This window comes from Cyprinus carpio, chromosome B7 (genome assembly GCF_018340385.1).
Source record: "Cyprinus carpio isolate SPL01 chromosome B7, ASM1834038v1, whole genome shotgun sequence".
Lineage (NCBI taxonomy): Eukaryota > Metazoa > Chordata > Actinopteri > Cypriniformes > Cyprinidae > Cyprinus > Cyprinus carpio.
Window position 1 is genome coordinate 14,199,706 of NC_056603.1, and position 17,484 is coordinate 14,217,189.

The window sequence follows — 17,484 nt, forward strand, 5'->3', positions numbered from 1 at the left end:
ACTCCTGAAAAAGTTGTATTAAAAATGGATCTAAAACATTTACTTTTTAGTTTGATCTATTTTTATATTTTAACCTGGATTTGCCATAAAAATAGACATAGCAAACGGAATGACATTTAAAACAATTATATAATGAAAGGGATACTCCACCCCAAATTTTTCATTAATTACTTGCCCCCATGTCGTTCCAAACTCGTAAAAGCTTTGTTTGTCTTCGGAATACAATTTAAGATATTTTGGATGAAAACAGGGAGGCCTGTGATTGTCCCATATACTGCCAAGTAAAATACACTGTCAAGGTCCAGGAAAGTATGAAAGCATTGTCAGAATACTCCATCTGCCATCAGTGGTTAAACCATAACGTTATGAAGCGACAACAATACTTTTTGTACGCAAATAAAACAAAAATAATGACTTTATTCAACTATTTGTCTCCTCTGTGTCACTCTACATCAGCATACCGCCATTTTGGCGAATCTGAGCGGTATGCAGGCAGCATACACTCTTCTGTGTCAGCCGCTACACAGGATGCGCTTTTTTCTTTCAAATCAAAGTGTAAATATACGTAGAAAAGATATCCTTGTGGCACAGCTGACACAGAAGACCATATGCTGTCTGCATACAGCTCAGCCAAAAAGTATTCTCATCGCTTCATAATGTTACGGTTGAACCACTGATGGCAGATGGACTATTCTGATGATGCTTTTCATACTTTTCTGCACCTTGACAGTGTAATTTACTTGGCAGTCTATGGGACAAACACAATCTTCCCTGTTTTCATCCCAAATATCTTAAATTGTGTTCCGAAGACGAATGAATCTTTTACGGGTTTGGAACGATATGGGGGTAAGTGATTAAAGTCAAAATCATTAGTGTAATCGATCAGTGTTAAAGTGCCCCTATTATGGATTTTTGAAAATTACCCTTCATGCAGTGTGTAACACAGCTCTAAGTGAATGAAAACATCCTGCAGAGTTTTAAATCTGAAAGCGCACCGTGTCTCTCAGTGTCTCTCAATGTCTCTCAAAAGAAAAAGTGGCTTTGAATCATTGAAACAAGTAGTTTTTAAAACTAATCCCAACTAATCTTTCATGTGGTCAACATGAAACATTAGCATATTGCCCACCCACTTGTAGCAAGTTTTTAAACAAATAAGGTAAAAATTAAATGCATATTATAAGACAATGCAACTGTTTTTTGACCTTGCATCCATGTCAGCCTCTTGTTGAGGACTCCAAAAAACCAAAATATGAATCTTTTATAACCCATAATAGGGGCACTTTAATAAGGAGTTCATGTGTAGATTGGGTTATGTGTATTTCCATAACTTACCAAGCAGAACAGGGATAATTGCAAGTTGTTTAACTCCATCGCTCTCTCTCCCTGCTCTTCGTCTCACCCTTTCAAACTATTTTACACTATAAACACTGTCATGTACATCCTATTTCCCTTCTTTGACTTTTACTATGCTTATCACGCTTTCTGCCTGCCTCTGTACTTGGCACCTCCTGCTCTGTCTAATTTTTTCCCACCCATTCTCTCTGTTTAGGAGCTCACAATAGTTCTTGATGAGTTGGAGGTCAAGCAGAAGGCCTTGTACACATCTCTTCAGGACATAGTTGGGGACTTGAAGTCCAAACGAGGGAGGCTTGAACGCAGTACCACCCTGAAGAGAGAGAGGGAACTGTATGTTTATTTCCATCTGGACCCAAGACTGCTCAGCAGAGCAGTGAGAGATATAGAGGCTCAAGCAGGGGTTATGTAGAATCAGAACGAAGACTTTGTCTACTCCAGCCAACAATACAGGGGTCCCTGCTTCAAAAAGAATTATTGTTATATGCAGATAAGTACATGGACCATTGTTGCTTCTGTTATGGAGGTCCGTAGATCTAAAATACTCATTTTTTTATTCTTTATTTCTGATATCTGCTTAAAGTTAATGTTCTTCAGGTATGTCATATTTGTATTTAGTACGTACAATTTCACATCAATTTGCATTTGTACAAATGTACTGCACCTTGTATATGTTTCTTATTGTGTTTTGGTGATTAAAACTGGTATCTTTGTAAATAAACATAATTTGTTATCTCAATGTTTCAGCAAATCTTTTTTGTGTGTGTTTTACATTTTTTATAAATGCAGTTTGATTCTTTGCCTCAATACATTAAGGATTTTCATCTCATTAAAAAAGCCCACCTGCAGAGCACCAGCCAACTATAAGTGTATTATCTTTTGATAGATCTGAGTTGACTGAAAGACATGGGAACAATGGATTTCCACGCATATATTGTGTTGCGGAAGAGTATGACAGCAGCCAAATATTGTGTTACATGTGCGTGTTTGGTCCCTTTGTTGTTAGATGTGAATCTAGCTGCTTCTGCTTAGATTGGACTGCTATTTTTCTGAATATGTGTCTACAGGGTTAAGACAGACTAGGAGAGCAGCAAATGAGATGGAAAACTACCTCTTCAGCAGTCTGAACACAGCACCTCTCTCTGCAGCTGCACAGAGCGTCATAGCAGCCCTTCGGGTCCAGTATGTGCACAGAACAGACAGAAGCAGAGCTAGTGAGTCAGAAGCAGAATATTCTAACAATATTGTTAACTTGAGGCAAGTTATGGCTAACAGAAGGCTGCATTTTATTGGGTATTTACACTCGTTCATACTTTTGAGCTAGGCTTGGTGACTGAGAAAGACTAGTTCACAAACGGGTGTTAAAAATGGTTTAAATATTTTTCTGTCTGAGGGAATCTTTATTAAAAATTGCAGGCTTATCTGGTAGAGGTTTCGAACTGTCTCAGCAGCAGGGCAGAGATGACAGAAATCAAGATTTGTTTGCAGAGAAAAACAGGTGAGTAATACTGCTGATATAGCATCTACAGTAACAACGGTTTTTATTTAGATATTTGCCATGCATATATTAAGCCATCAATAATGTACAGTACACATTACTTTGTATACACTGTAAAAAAAATAAAAAATAGTTGAGAAAACAAAATAAGTCAACTTGATGTAGTAAGACTTTTGAGTTCTTTCAACAGTAGTATTTTAGTTATTCTCAGTAAAGATACTTTGTTTAGCCAATTTAATTAGTTTGTTTATGCAGTGCTGACTGTCAGCAACTGAAACAACAATTAATGTTGAGGTAATTTATTTTTTGTTTCCTGGAAGAAAGAAAATGTGTAAAAAGTCACCACATTATTAATTTTATGTTAATTTATGAATGATAAACCTTAATGGACAACTTAGTCTAATATGTAGACAACATTGTATTTGCTTATAATAACAACTTACAATACTAAGATATCCATAAAAATGATATAAATGGCTGAACAGACTCTAGGCCTCAAAATTAGACAAACAAACCTCAAGAACGTAGCAATCAACAAATGTTAAAAAGATGTACACAAAATATAATAATGACAAAACAAAAAAGTGTAAATAAAGTCAGCAAACCGCAAAACAATGATCATATAACAATAACTGCATAATTTATTCATGCTGCAATGCATGCTGGGAACTCACAAAGCCTTATCATTTCAACAATATGAAATTCTTTGTTCAGACAACAGTGTTTGACTGGTTGGGACAACATTTGGAGTAATTTTGTTGGTCTGATGGGTTTTTATGTAGTTTCAAAGAAAGTAGCATTTTTTTAGTGTTTGAGACTCAAAAGGATTCGTAAACTGGAAAATGTACAGTTGCATTTTTTTTACAGTGTATGTATACATTACAATAATGTATACATAACTACAAATAAAATAACCTCATTTGACTTTTTTGACATTTTAAAATGCTGTTTATGTACAGTACATAGAAAATCCTAGTCTTAAACAAGTTTACACTGATAGTTTCTATTTTCTGTTAATTTTATCTCTTTTATTTTATCTGTCTTTAGAACCTTGGATTCTAATGATCTGGTGGAAGATTCAAACCACTTCAAGTTAAAGGAAGTGACTAGTAATGAGAAGTTTGCACTGTACTATGCTGGTGATATGATAAAGCCCAATGTCCAGCCTTATATATCGGTAGCACAGAGAGAAGATAGTTCACGTATGTTCCACTTAAATAGCATTGGGAGCCCTCAGGCTAGACCAGGCATTATGACAGAAGCAGAGATTCATAGACTGACCTTCAGGAAGAGGAGTTGGATTCAACCAGCAAGCCCCTCTGAAAAAGACCCAGTAGGCTGTGATCAACATGAGGCTCCTCCAGTAAAGAAGTACAGCTTTGGGCAGCTTACATTTCCTACTAATAACTGTCATCCAGCATCTGGAGAAGAAGAAAAAAGGACTGATATTGTGGACAAGCAACAGAGGACTGGACAGATAGAGTTTTGGAGTTGTCGATCAGGGTTGACAGCAAAAGATAGCAGTGAGTCTGTTTTTGAAGACATCTCAAAAGAGGCCAGAGCTGACCAAGCTGTGTTCATACAAGTGCAGCATAGTACTCATATGTCTGATGTAAAGAAACCAACATCTAAGTCTGAGGACCTGGAGAGCCGCCATTACTGGCAAAATAGCAGAAACTCTGAATTGTCACTTCCATTGGAAAGCTGTGTACATGCTGAAATATGTGGAAGTGTCTCTGTCCTTGAATGTGTGCAAGACACACCTGTTAGTTCAGGTGAAATACTGGACTCAGTGGAGGAAAAAGAAGACAGTGGCTCTGAAAGAAGAGAGATTACCAAGAGCAGAACAAGTTAGTACAGTGCTTGATGGTCTGCTAGACTGTACAAATACATATTTTGAAAAATCTTCATATTGCAGCCCTATTATTTCACATGTAAGCCATTCTCCCAGTGTGTCTGCCTTTTTAAGGCTGGTAATGTCTGATTTGCAAATAATTTGTTCTTGTAAACCAGTCCTTTGTTAAACCTAACAAGTTTTATCAAGATAATAATTAATCATTTACAAAATGCAGTTTAAAATGGTTTAAGGTGGCATATAGCTTTTATACTTTTTTTGTGTCAACTACATACAAGCTAATGATGCAACAAACAGACACTACTCACTGGGCAGAAATGAGATGCATGCATCCACATGCCAGTGACAATGCTTAGACACTATTCAATCTTTTTATCATACACGCAGATTCTCCCCAGCCAGATGAGAATACATTTCTGATGCCTGTTGGAGAGAGAGATGGAAAGGTGGAATCCACAGTACCCCCCAGCACTGATGGAGTGCAGCACAGCATCCAGCCCCACTCTCAGGTAATGTACTGACTCCAGTCCTTCTCTCAGATGATATGTCATCAGAGATGTGTTTGTCTGATTTTCTGAATCTCAACATTCCTCTTTTTATCCACTTTGTTTTTATTAATTGAACCTAATATTTTTCATGTTTAGCTTTCGCAAAAAATGTGCTAAATAGATGTTGGAAAGGAAGAAATAAGATTGTGAAACACTACTAGGCCACAGCTCTGACACATCTTTAGGCCTATAATTTCAGTTTCTACTTGCTGTTTTTGCTGCCATTTGTTTATATATATATATATATATATATATATATATATATATATATATATATATATATATATATATATATATATATATATATATGTATATACACACACACACACACACGAGGGATGTCAAAATTAAGGCGTTGATGCAAATTAATTTTAACAGCACTAATTTTAACAACACACGATTAACGCAGCGCAGCATTTGTTTATTCTATTTGATTCGCGGCGTGTGTTTTTTATTTTTGACTTGTGGTGTAGAGTGTTGTCGATTTTATGACTATTTTGGACACTTTTTTTGTGTGTTTCTTTTTTTTTTTGTGTAGCGACAAATCTTTAGGGTTTGCCCAAACCTTACGCCTATTTAGTTGCTGAGACTCGCCAGTGTTGTGCCGAAACCTGCACCCCTGCCAGATTATGCATCCCCTCGCTAGTTGATTGCCTAATCCCAACCCCACCTCTAATCCTAACCCCTCCCCCACACCTCCTCCTAAACCTACCAATACTAGGGGATGAATAATCTGGCAGGGTGCAGAATTCGGCACGCCACTGGTAGCGTGAGGTCTTGCTTTCCCAGCGTGCCTACACACCTCTTTCTCTCTCTGTGCGTCTGCATTGGTCACCAAGCGGCTGAGAGGAGCAATAGCGCTTTCAGATATTATGTTGCTTCTCATGATATGGTGATATGGAGAGACACAGAGGAGACTGTTGTCAAAGGAATTGTTGAATAAAGTCATTATTTTTGTTTTCTTCACTTAAAAAAAGTGTTCCTGTCGCTTCACATAACCCAGATTGTACATCTGATGGCAGATGGAGTATTCTGATGACGACTTTCATACCTTTTATGGACCTTGACACTGTTATTTAGTCATCTCGGTTTTCATCCAAAATATCTTAAATTGTTTTCCAAAGACGAACAAAGCTTTTACGGGTTTGGAACAACATGGGGGTGAGTGATTATTGACAAAATTAATGGGATCCTTGTATTTCTATGTTCTTCTTTCATGTGTCTAATAGAGTTCTTTGAAAAACATCTATGACCTTTGAAACTTGTCTGGTCTTCATGTTCTGTGTTGAGTATGGTTTCACTAATAATTAACACTACTACTGAAACTTTGTGGTATTTGGCTCTTTGGGTTGTTCAGCACCAATCTGATCTGATCGAATCTTAAAATGTCCTGAACTTATTCTGCAAAGAACTTTTCTTCTACAAGGTGTACTCTGTGAAACTGTTGGTAAGAAAAGGAAGCACAGGCATAAAGTAGTCTTTAAGGGATCAGTTATGAGGGTCTCCCTGTATTCAGATGTCTTACTCAGATGGCTCAGAGTGGTGCCATTAACAGCACACATTACATTGTGGGAATGAAGATGAAGCATCAATCTGCATTTATGGCATTAATGTAAAAAACAAACCCCAAAAAAACAAGGTTTTTCTTTGTGCAGAGAAGAATTTTTTTTTTTCGCAAGGTTGAAGTACAAAGCAGCAGAGTGAAGTGAACAAGTACTGATAATGAACAAAACACACAAATACAAAGGACAGCATCCTTTCACCTGCTTACAGACTTATCTAGACAAAGAACACTAAATTCTAGATGTTCTAAAAGTAGCATGAACATTAAAAAGCCTCACTTATCTGGGGATCAGTTATCTAGTGTGCAAGAAGGTTTTGAGCCTGAATACTTGGTGTAGTTTTATTTGAACTCCTTTCAAGGTGAAACAGCCTACTAATGAATAATGGAAATCTCCTGCTGCAGATGTTGTAAAGAATCACAGGGGTCATTCAGAGGTTGAGAAGTTCCAGACGAAGACTTGTCCTGGCAGCGATAAAAGTGTGGGTGCATCAGCCTAAAAACTGCTTTAGAAAGCTTTACATGTGACAGCCTGGGAACTGTGTGTACATATTATCTTATTGAAGCTTTTTTAAGCTGATTTGTCTGGCGCTGACAGCCAAACTCTGAATACTCTGTCTGCTGCCAATTTAAGCTTTTTGAAGTTATGAAATTGGCTTTATTTGAATTGTGTGTAAAACTTTCTTCACATGTAATAAGCACTCATTTGAACTCAAATGTCCTCTTCTTTAACTCTACTTGAATTTGTTGTCTTAACACATACAGGCTGGTGAGATGAAATCATTTCCAAACCATAAATGGGAACCCCCTGGACCCTCACAGGAAGCTCCTAAGATCATTTCATCACAGGAGTTGCGCAAAAAGACACCCAGAGCCCTCAGGTTCCCCTCGCAGCTCTTCCACAAGGCAAAAGTAAAGGGCTCAATAAAACCCAAACTTCCACATCCTAATGTCAAGAGGCAGAGACATCCTCTCCGACCACAGAAAGTATTAAAGAGTCAAGGATGCAATAAACCAAATCACTCTAAATCCCCCAAGCTCTCTGATTCAAGTCTGTCAGGATTTAAACGAAGCAATGAAATGCCTTCAGAAACAGACAGAAAAGAAGATGGAACCACAGCAACCACTAAAGGGGCCTTTAGTTTGACCTCTGATCCCAGGGTGTGTGACACAGGCCGTCTCTCACAAGAGGAGAGAGAGTGTTTGTTAGAGGAGGCAGGGAAAGTCAAAGCATTTGTTGTTACCATGGTATACCAAGATGGCACCATACAACTGGACCCAGAACAGGTGTGATTATAGAGTCACTAGATGATATTCATTGAGCTAAACTATTAAGCTTTGGCTGTACCACAAATTTTGGTGGATATACTGTACACTATTTTTCAAAGGGGATGATCGTTTGACACTGAAAACCGAAGTAATGGCTGCTAATAATTCAGCTTCACCATTACAAGAATGAATTACATTTTAAAATATTTCCAAATAGAAAACAGTTATTTTAAATTGTTTTTGTATTTTAGGATATTACAGTTTTGGTGTATTTTTAATCATACAAATGCAGCCTGGGTGAGCATGAGGCTTCTATCAAAAACAAAAAAAATCTTGATTAAGATTAAGATAGATTCGCTGCAAATTATGTTGTAAGAGTGGTACTGTATGTGAGAATTAATGGCTGGATATATTTAATGTCTCTCCTAAAGAAGCTGTGCCCTTCAGTGTGTGGCCTGCTGGTTCTGTTAAAGAGGGAACTGGATTCAGAGGGACCACAGGACAGACCACCAGAGAGGGTGCTCTACCTCAGACTAGAGCAGGCACCAGCTTGGGCCCAACAAGACTATACACAAAAGCAGGATATCTTTACCAGGTGTGTTTGTGTTTGAAGTGGAAACGAGAAGAGACAGAGAGGTAACTGCTGTCGTTATTGTGTCCTTGCTGTTTTTCTGTCACAGATGGCAAGTAGCATTAGTTATTTGTTTTCCTTTAAAGGGATACTGTTACAGATGTAATTTGGAATTGAGTGTAGGTGAGGATATTTGTGGATGCTGTAGGTGATTTTCAGTGTGTTTTACTTTGTATCTGTATGTCTGTGTGTCCTTAGAGAGATGCTCATGCAGATGATGTGTGACACAAAGCCATTTGTATGCTTTAAAGCTAAAGACCTGCTTCGCACAGCACTGAAACACTTCAGCAAAGACTTGAGCTGGAAACAAGGTGGCACATGCATAAAGTTTTTTTTTTTAATTCATTTATTTATTTTTTATCTCTGACTTTAAATGGTTACCATTTATTTTAATTCATATAAACTTATATAATATAAACTTACATAGTAAGTAAAATGTTCCTGCTTATGTTGAAGCACTCAAGATGCTCTTAAAATCATGAAAAGAAAAACTGTTTGAAGGTTAACATTTCCATTAAATATGAACTTTTAATGAATCTAATTTTTAAAATGTGGTAACAGTAGTAATGTGGGTAATATTTTTTTCTGTGCAGTGTTGGAGTGTCATGTGATGGATCCTCAGATTGCAGCATGGTTGTTAGATCCTGCCGATTCTGCGTCCTGCTTTCAGACCCTGCTTTACAAGCACTACTCACATTCAGTTACGTCCACATCACTGCAACCAGTGCTTGGGCAAGCCAAGGTCAGATATACACACTTGATTCAACAAATGGGGTTCAGAAAATAGCGCAGCGGTGTGTCTGAATTTAAACTTTGAAATTACACTTTTACAGTGGCATTGTGTCTCTCTTTACTGCTTTATCAGGTGAATCAAGTGATCTCAAACTTGTCTCTCTTATACAATCTAATGGTGGAACTGCATAACAAGCTTCAGGTAATTTAAAATGATTTTTTTCTAAATAAAGCATTATGTATAATGTTTCTCAGTTTTCTCTGAAGCACTCAATTTTCTGTTTCTTTGTCTATAGACTCAGGGTCTGTGGCAGCTCTATTCTGGCATAGAACAAAAGATGATTCCAATTCTGGCAGGTCTGAGCAAACAGATTCTAGAGATAAAAAGTGAATGATTTAACTCAGAATGTCATTGCGTTTCCCTGATCTATTGATTTCATGGTATAATCATAATTGAAATTTTTACTTGAAACGGTTCTAAACTTCTTTTTGAATGTACAAAAATGTACTTTTTTTCCCATCACTGTATGCACAAACATATATATGTTGTTTATTGTGAAATTTTGAAATCGCCACAAATGACAATATTTGAATTTTGCCAGTTTCAGATGCTGTCATATGCATTTTCTTGCTCATGTAATTTGTGAGTTAGGCACTGGAATGACTTTGGAATTAATATATCTGTCTAATTCTTTAGTCACTTAATCAATTGAATAAACCTTTAGTACAGCACATTCATTCTTTATATCTTTAAATGCTGTTTAAGAAGGGAGTTATATATCACTGTCTAATGAATTAGATTTAGTCTTGCATTTACAATAAAGCAAATACTTTTGACTTGCGGCATTAACATTGTTCCCTCTCTCTCTCTCAGTTATGGAAAGCTATAAAATGCATGTGGACAAGGAGGCCATGAAAAATACTTCAGAGTTGCTAGGGGTAAGAGTGTGTATGATTCTATTATGATTCTATAAACAGCCATAAACCGTGATTTTCTTGTGTGTAGTTAATATTAATGACTAGATCTACCACTGCTGGCATCTGCTTTTTTAAAAAGAACAGTATCATCTCTTTTCATATCTCTTGCCTTCTCCCTCGCGAGTGCACCTATATATTGTTTTCTCGAGTGCTTTGTGTATATTTATTTCATAAACTCCTGCACTCTACACATTTCCTCCTCTTCTATAATTCTTCTGCTTTGTACATCCCTCTCATCCTCCCTCAGTTCTCTCAGAAGAAGGGAATTGATTAATTAAACACTTCAGGATTATTCTCTGTGGGGTGTTACTGTACCTTCTGTATTTGAAAGTGTCCAAATGAGCAGCAGCACCCTTCTAACAAAGTTCTCTCTTGCGCTCTCTCTCTTTCTCAGTCTAAGCTGAAGCAGTTAGAGCAGGAGGCTCACCAGGCTGCGGGTCAGAAGTTCTTGGTGTCCAGCAGTGCACAGCTCAGACTGGTCAGTGTTTTTGAAGGGCTTTTGAAACTTTGCTAGCTATGTGCCTTGACATAATTTCTGAGCATAATCATAGATGTCCTATGATGCCCAAAAATGTTGTCTATTAGGTAGGTTTTGTTGTCACTTATTTGTTGATAGTTACTGTAATGTAATTAGAAATATGAATCACAAACCTCCTCTTTTCAGATCCTGTTCGAGAAGCTGCGTTTACATGAACTTTGTGAGAATAAAAAGCTTCCCAAAACAATCAAAAAACAGCAGTCCACATCAGAAACAACAGTGAGTACACATTTAATATTCTTATATGTGCAAACAAACATGAGGTGTTCACATGGATGTTATTGTGGTTAAACTTTATTTTAAGGTGTCCTTCTTAAAGTGTAATGATATATTTAAGCACTGAGTAATATTAATTAACTGGATGTACTTACTATAGGGTTAGGGTTAGATCACGGTTTGTCATGTAACTCTGCATATTCTGCATATTATTTAGACATTCTTATCTAAGAGCATGAATGAATTTCTTTTATTTATTCATCACCTATAATTCTTTAACTAAAATTGAAAGTAGAATGTATCAGTTTTAATTCAGTTTCTGGCTTTTTTACACTGTATTTTAGCTATTACAACTACAGAAGCTGCATCCACTGCCAAAAATCATACTTGAATACAGACAGATTCACAAAAACAAGACTGCATTTGTGGATGGCATTTTGTCTTGCATGAGCAAGGTGAGACGTTTGACACACAGAATTTTAGAATCAAATCATGCACACTAGGTGGCAGTACAAGAGTGTCACAGTTGAGTCATTATTGTGACCATGTTTCTGGTCTTTTTCCTGTGAAGCATTCAATTAGGGTTCATAACTGTATTTTTAATATTTAATTTTTTATCCAGTGTTTTCCGTTTATTTATTTTAGTTTTTTTTTTTTTAAACCTCTGTTGATTTTGAATACTCTTTAAATTGCTTATCTTTGTTTAGTAAATTGTGTGCTTTTTGTTTTCTCTGTTTCTCTGCTTCTCAGACGTTCATTTCTTCCACATGGAATCAGACAAGTACAGTGAGCGGCAGACTGTCGGCTAAACATCCTGTGAGTGCTTCTAATTTGCCCTTTCAACTCTCAATCACGTGCCTGTTTACTACTGATCTGTCCTCCCTTTTCTCTCCTTCACTTTTCTAGGTATTTTTTCATGCTCTGTTTGTCTTTCTGACACATGCACACACTCCCACTATTTTTTATGAAAAAAAGCCCCTCTGAGACTGGGATACAACTATTTGCTGCCCCATTATGTTGTACCATTCCTCCTCTCTTGCTCTCTCTAGTGTTGTGAAAAATCTATAGATCATCTCTAGGTTTCTCTCAGGGTCCAGCATTCACTTGCTGTACAATTTACACTGTTGCAACACTACACTCACACAGAGAACACTGTCCTCTAATAATATCTCCTTCTTTCAGATCAATTTCTAATCCATCATTATTTCTTTAGAATATTTGAGCTTGTCATTATTTGGGGCTCTAAAACATCCCTCATACCTCACACTTGTCACATAAATATATGAATGATCTGTGTCTCCTTCATGCTGAATTCAGTTAAGTCACCTCTGAGGATTTGTCCATTTGAGTATTGTAACTGTAACCATTGCATTTAAAAATTCATTTCCACTGATGAACTAGAATATAAATGAGCTTCATTAGCTGCTAGGACTAATTGAGAAAAATCATCGGCCCTTAATTGCAGCCTAGGGATAGATCATCCTGAGAGTTCAAATGATATTAAGGCTGAAATTCACCTGCAATTCCCTGTTCGGCTTACTTTTTAATAATTCTGTTTCTCTATGTTCCAGTGGGTGAGTTAAGTTTTTTCACTATTTCATCAAACCAGCAGGCATGCCCTTACAATTTTGCCTTTCATACTTTACTTTACTTCTTTCCTTTCTCTTTCTCTTTTAAAATCCTTCATGAGCAAGACTAAGCCAGAAGCTTTCAGGCAAAGGATTTAAGAAGGATTAGATTCAGTTCTTCGTAGCTGATTTTTGTGCTATATTCCATGTATTTTGTGAGCCCTTCAGATGTTAGATGTTAGTAAGGCTTTGTTTGTGTATTTGACAGCTTATGTGTGTATACTGCCGCTCAAAAGTTTGTGCTTTTAAAAAAAAAAAGAAATTAATACTTTTATTCAGAAACAATGCATTAAATTGATCAAAAGTACAATAGATTTTGGATTTTTTATAAATGCATTTCACATAAATGCTGTTCTTTTGAACTTTGTTCATCAAATAATTTTCAAAAATAAATCTATGATGGCTTCCACAAAAATATTATGCAGCATCAACATAGAATAATAATATTTCTTGAGTACTAGTTCAACATGTTAGAATAATTTCTGAAGGATCAAAAAATGCTGAAAATCAGCTTTACCATTACAGGAATAAATATAATTTTTAAATATATTAATACAGAAAACCGTTATTTTAAATTGTAAAAATAACTACTGTTTATATTGTTTTTTTGATCAAATAAATGTAGTGAAGCTAAGAAAAATCTTTTACTGACCTCAAATTTTTGACAATTGTGTGTGCGTGTGTGTCTGTCTATGTCTGTGTAGACCTTAGTCAAGGTAAATGCCATATTTCATTTTTTGATAATGAAACTGAGACGGTTAGGGATAGTCAAAGTTGTGTCCAATCACTTACAGTTGGTTGTGTAATTTTAATGGCATGTCTGATTCCCACAATCAGTCAGTGTTTTTTGGATTTTATTTGTCCATTGGAATTTTTGGGATGTATTTCTAATGTTTTGTGTAATACAGATTCTGTCCCTGCGGTTGGAGAAACTTGAATGCTGTCTCTGCTCTGCTGCAGAGGGGGCGGCTGCCTTGTTCTGATATCTTTCAGCAACACACACTCACACTTCTTCCTCACTGTTGTTTTCTTCACTCCCCCTTTGTCTTTGAATACGCACAAATCTGCCTAGACACAAATAAAGCAGGCTGGCAGTAACTTTTTTCAGCTTTAATACGGGTTTGTCTAAGGCAAAGCTTTTGCAGGCTTTAGAGTCATAACCAAAAAATGAGCCGCCTTTGGATCAGAATCCACAAAGTATTCTTGAACAGAAGACCAGACATCCCTTATCCATCCAGATACATACACAGAGACACCCTTGACAATAACACCAAAGAACAGTCGAATGAGGACAGATGTCTTTCTCCTCATCTTTATTTCTTTGTCGTCTTGCTTGCTTCATATCAGCTTTATTTTGCTATCCAAAGCCTTCTATCCTGCTTTTCACAACCGAGAGCTAATCTCCTTGCATTTGATAAATAACGCTTCAGGAGAATTGGTCCAGCGAATCACGTGATGTTCAGAATAGCTGCATTTTTCCTTGTTTAATAAGTCATTGAGACACTCTCTCAAGGTGTTTTTGAAGTCCAGTTAAACAAACTCAAATAAACATGAGAAACTAATTGTCTCCATGATGTAAAGAGTTTCCAGCTTTCAATGGATGAGTTATTGCTGTGGTAGGCGTTGCTTCAGAGTGATGCATGGCTTTCCTCTAGTCATTTGAATTTGGCTGCACCAAAGCATCACAGAGCTGTGTATAATAATGCTGCTTCAGGGTGTGTGACTCACTGTTTGTGTGAACTGATTTATTAGATTTTGTTCTGACACAGAGAGCAGGCGGGATTAAGTTTGTGTGTTAGAAAAAGAGATCCCATCAGTTGTTCCGCAGAATGTGTGAGTGTGCATGTGTGATCGTATGCACTTATTGTCGCAAGTCTCAGCAATAAGGATGGCCCGCTGCCCCGTGACCAGTGTGAAAGTTTCCGGCCAGATGATTGGCCAGTGCTGTGTTGCAACTGAAAACTGAAACTTTTAAATTCATTGATCTTTTATATCCATTGTTAAATCTTGCAAACTTAATGGGGTCATAACATGGATTTTTTTATTTTATTTTAATATGTTCCCTTGAGGGGCGTGTCCATTAAGGCTTTTTAGTAATCGGCCACTGTTATGATTGGCTAATGTCATTGCATAGTAAACAGTATCAACGCCCCCTTGCTATTGCATGTTTTGAGTGACAACATGATCAAAATAAAATGGCCATTTCAAGACAAAGCAAAATGAAAAGCATTTACTTACTGTTGATGCAACTGCAGATCTAGTACCGTTTCGTCTTTCAACAAATGTTTCCTTGTGAACACTCCATGGCACGGCCTCGTTTACAAAAACAAAGAAAAAAACACTCCGAAGTCCGAACAATCCTCTGACATGATCTGGGATGGCATTAAAAATAAACTATTCACTTGTTCCATGCGCTGGGATCCCTCTGATGTCTGTACAAAGATGCGAACAAACTGTTTAAACCAACTGCATCAAAGCGAACATTCTTTCATGTGTGCTGACAACAGACAAGAGCATGTGGACTGTGTCAGAAAGCGAATGCGCATCAGTATACTGTATCCTGTGTAGACAAGATAGCGACAGTGATTGTAATTTCTATTTGCGACACTCGCATTCAGCGTGATCAAGTGTCAAGCCATTAATGGCTGAATGGCAGTGGCGGGGCCTATTACTATGTTTTGCTCTGGAGGGAGTGTTTATGCAAACGACTGTCCCCAGCTGACGTCACCTTGTCCCATAGGATCTAAAATGAGCCGTTTTCTGAGGATTATTACATAAATGCTTTTTTATTGATGATGAGGACATTTTAAGTTATGCAACTTGCAGAATGTATTAACTATACAAAGATCTCTTTTATATAAAAAGATAAAGGAAAATTTGGTTTCTCATGTCATAACCCCTTTAAATGTTTGCTTTTCTGCTGGATAGTCTTGAAAGCCTCTAAGAATATGTTGAGGAGAACAAACCAATAATTAATTTTAGTTAACTATTTTAGTTATTCTTCACTGACTGCATTATGCACCAGGGAGATCTTTCTGAAGTGCTCTGTCGACATTTCCTCAACACTTGGCATCAAGTAAAGTTAAGTGGAGTCAGCTCCTCTATTTGATAAAAATCATGTCTAAATGAATTTATGGAATGAATTTCCATGAGCTTTGGCCTTTAAATAATGAGGAGAGGGTTTGTAATATACAGGTCTGACTCGATTGAAATTTATATTTCTTAGTTGAAACCCGATCTATTTTAGACATGCATATGATTCATCCATGCACGTTTTATTTTTAAATCAAATTTTTTTTTTCCTAAATGTTCAGTCACTCAATCTCCTAACTGTTGACATATGCCAGTCTTCTACAATCCACTGCAACCTCACATTCAGATCTGCCTCTATTTTTAAATGCAATGGCCACATCTCAAAATCCAGTCAGCAATTGATAAATAGAAGCATGATAATCTGTTACACTCAGATATACTGTCGATATTTCCATTTCATTGCAACTTTAATTAAACATTTTGCCCATCACATTTGTGCAATAGAATGAATTCTAGTTGCAGAATTTCGTCTCTGTATGCATTGATGCTAATATAAAATTTAACATTTTGTTTGTCCAGTTTTTTGTTTATTTTATTTTTTTAATTACAGCAATCCACCAACGACCAACCCCATGATACTGTATTGGTAAATTTAGGTGCTGTAAATTGTTATTGGACTTTCATATAGCTAAATATCAATTAAATTCTAATTAGCATATTACATATTCTTTCTATAATACCTATAATTTAGGCTGCAGATGTACTACTGCAGCCTAAATTATAGGTATTATAGGTCTATGCATATTTTTTCTTTGCTAAATATTTTTATTTTTTTTGTGAAGGTGAAAAACCAAATACCAGTTGCCTATGGAGCGACCTTTAAGTTACATAATCATTTCTTTAGCTTTAAAAACTTTAAATCCACCCACCTGATTTTGACAGACCTGAAGATCCCATGTGGACAGTGATTTTCACACTCTGAAATCTGCAGCCAGATCTCTGGCTATAAACTGTATTTGATGAGTCACTTTACAAAGAAAAACATTGGCGCTAAAAAAATGGGTCACACGTCACAGGTGTTTATGCATATGTGTGTGCTGTTTGTTTGAACACCAATGCGTTTGTTTATCTATCCACCTTTATGTTTTCAAGGGGAGTGTGCAATAGGGAATCCTCAACAAAGCCTGACTGCCCTAACAAAGCACTTTTTCCATTTATCCACTACAAACAAGTGCACATTCATTGAGCATCGGTGCTGAAACAAAAACATCATACAGCAAACCAGGCTCTACAAGGCAAAGTATCCCATTAAGAGTCAATGAGATGTACGTCTGTGTTATTATTTTCACAGTGCCTGGTTTGATGAGCTCTAAAACAACAACCGCCAATGTTAATTAGTTTTCTGCATGGGGCTCTGTTTCTGTGTTTTATTAAGCTTTTGCCACACAACACAAACAGTAGCAGATGAGTAACAGCAGTGAGAGGAGAGGGCAATGCGGCAACAGTGTGCTAATGAGAGAAAGAGAGCATGTGAGGTGCATCTTACTGTGGTTTCTGTTGTTTCTCAGGCTTTAGAAACATCTGTGCCTCGGCATCATCAACACATTTTGCCTTGCTGCGCTTTTTCTAAAGCTGGGCCACAGG

General features: G+C 36.8%; 1 protein-coding gene across 6 annotated transcripts in view; it reads left to right on the forward strand.

Moving 5' to 3' along the window:
* Positions 1-17,484, forward strand: part of LOC109094153 (DNA polymerase nu-like) — a 52,705-nt gene that overhangs the window by 6,819 nt on the left and 28,402 nt on the right. For 3 of the 6 annotated variants that reach the window (XR_006155160.1, XM_042727347.1, XM_042727349.1), the window contains exons 2-16: positions 2,421-2,567; positions 2,770-2,851; positions 3,899-4,701; positions 5,094-5,215; positions 7,581-8,102; positions 8,516-8,679; positions 8,914-9,026; positions 9,309-9,457; positions 9,581-9,649; positions 9,744-9,804; positions 10,322-10,386; positions 10,820-10,903; positions 11,090-11,182; positions 11,524-11,634; positions 11,930-11,995. Coding sequence is in view for 5 of the 6 variants with exons in the window: in XM_042727347.1 (XP_042583281.1) it covers positions 2,453-2,567; positions 2,770-2,851; positions 3,899-4,701; positions 5,094-5,215; positions 7,581-8,102; positions 8,516-8,679; positions 8,914-9,026; positions 9,309-9,457; positions 9,581-9,649; positions 9,744-9,804; positions 10,322-10,386; positions 10,820-10,903; positions 11,090-11,182; positions 11,524-11,634; positions 11,930-11,995 (2,619 nt within the window). In the remaining variant the exon portion in view is untranslated. Of the gene's footprint in view, positions 1-1,549; positions 2,093-2,420; positions 2,568-2,769; positions 2,852-3,898; positions 4,702-5,093; positions 5,216-7,580; positions 8,103-8,515; positions 8,680-8,913; positions 9,027-9,308; positions 9,458-9,580; positions 9,650-9,743; positions 9,805-10,321; positions 10,387-10,819; positions 10,904-11,089; positions 11,183-11,523; positions 11,635-11,929; positions 11,996-17,484 lie in introns of those variants that run through there. The other 3 variants (XM_019121217.2, XM_019121218.2, XM_042727348.1) reach the window with 2 other exon arrangements.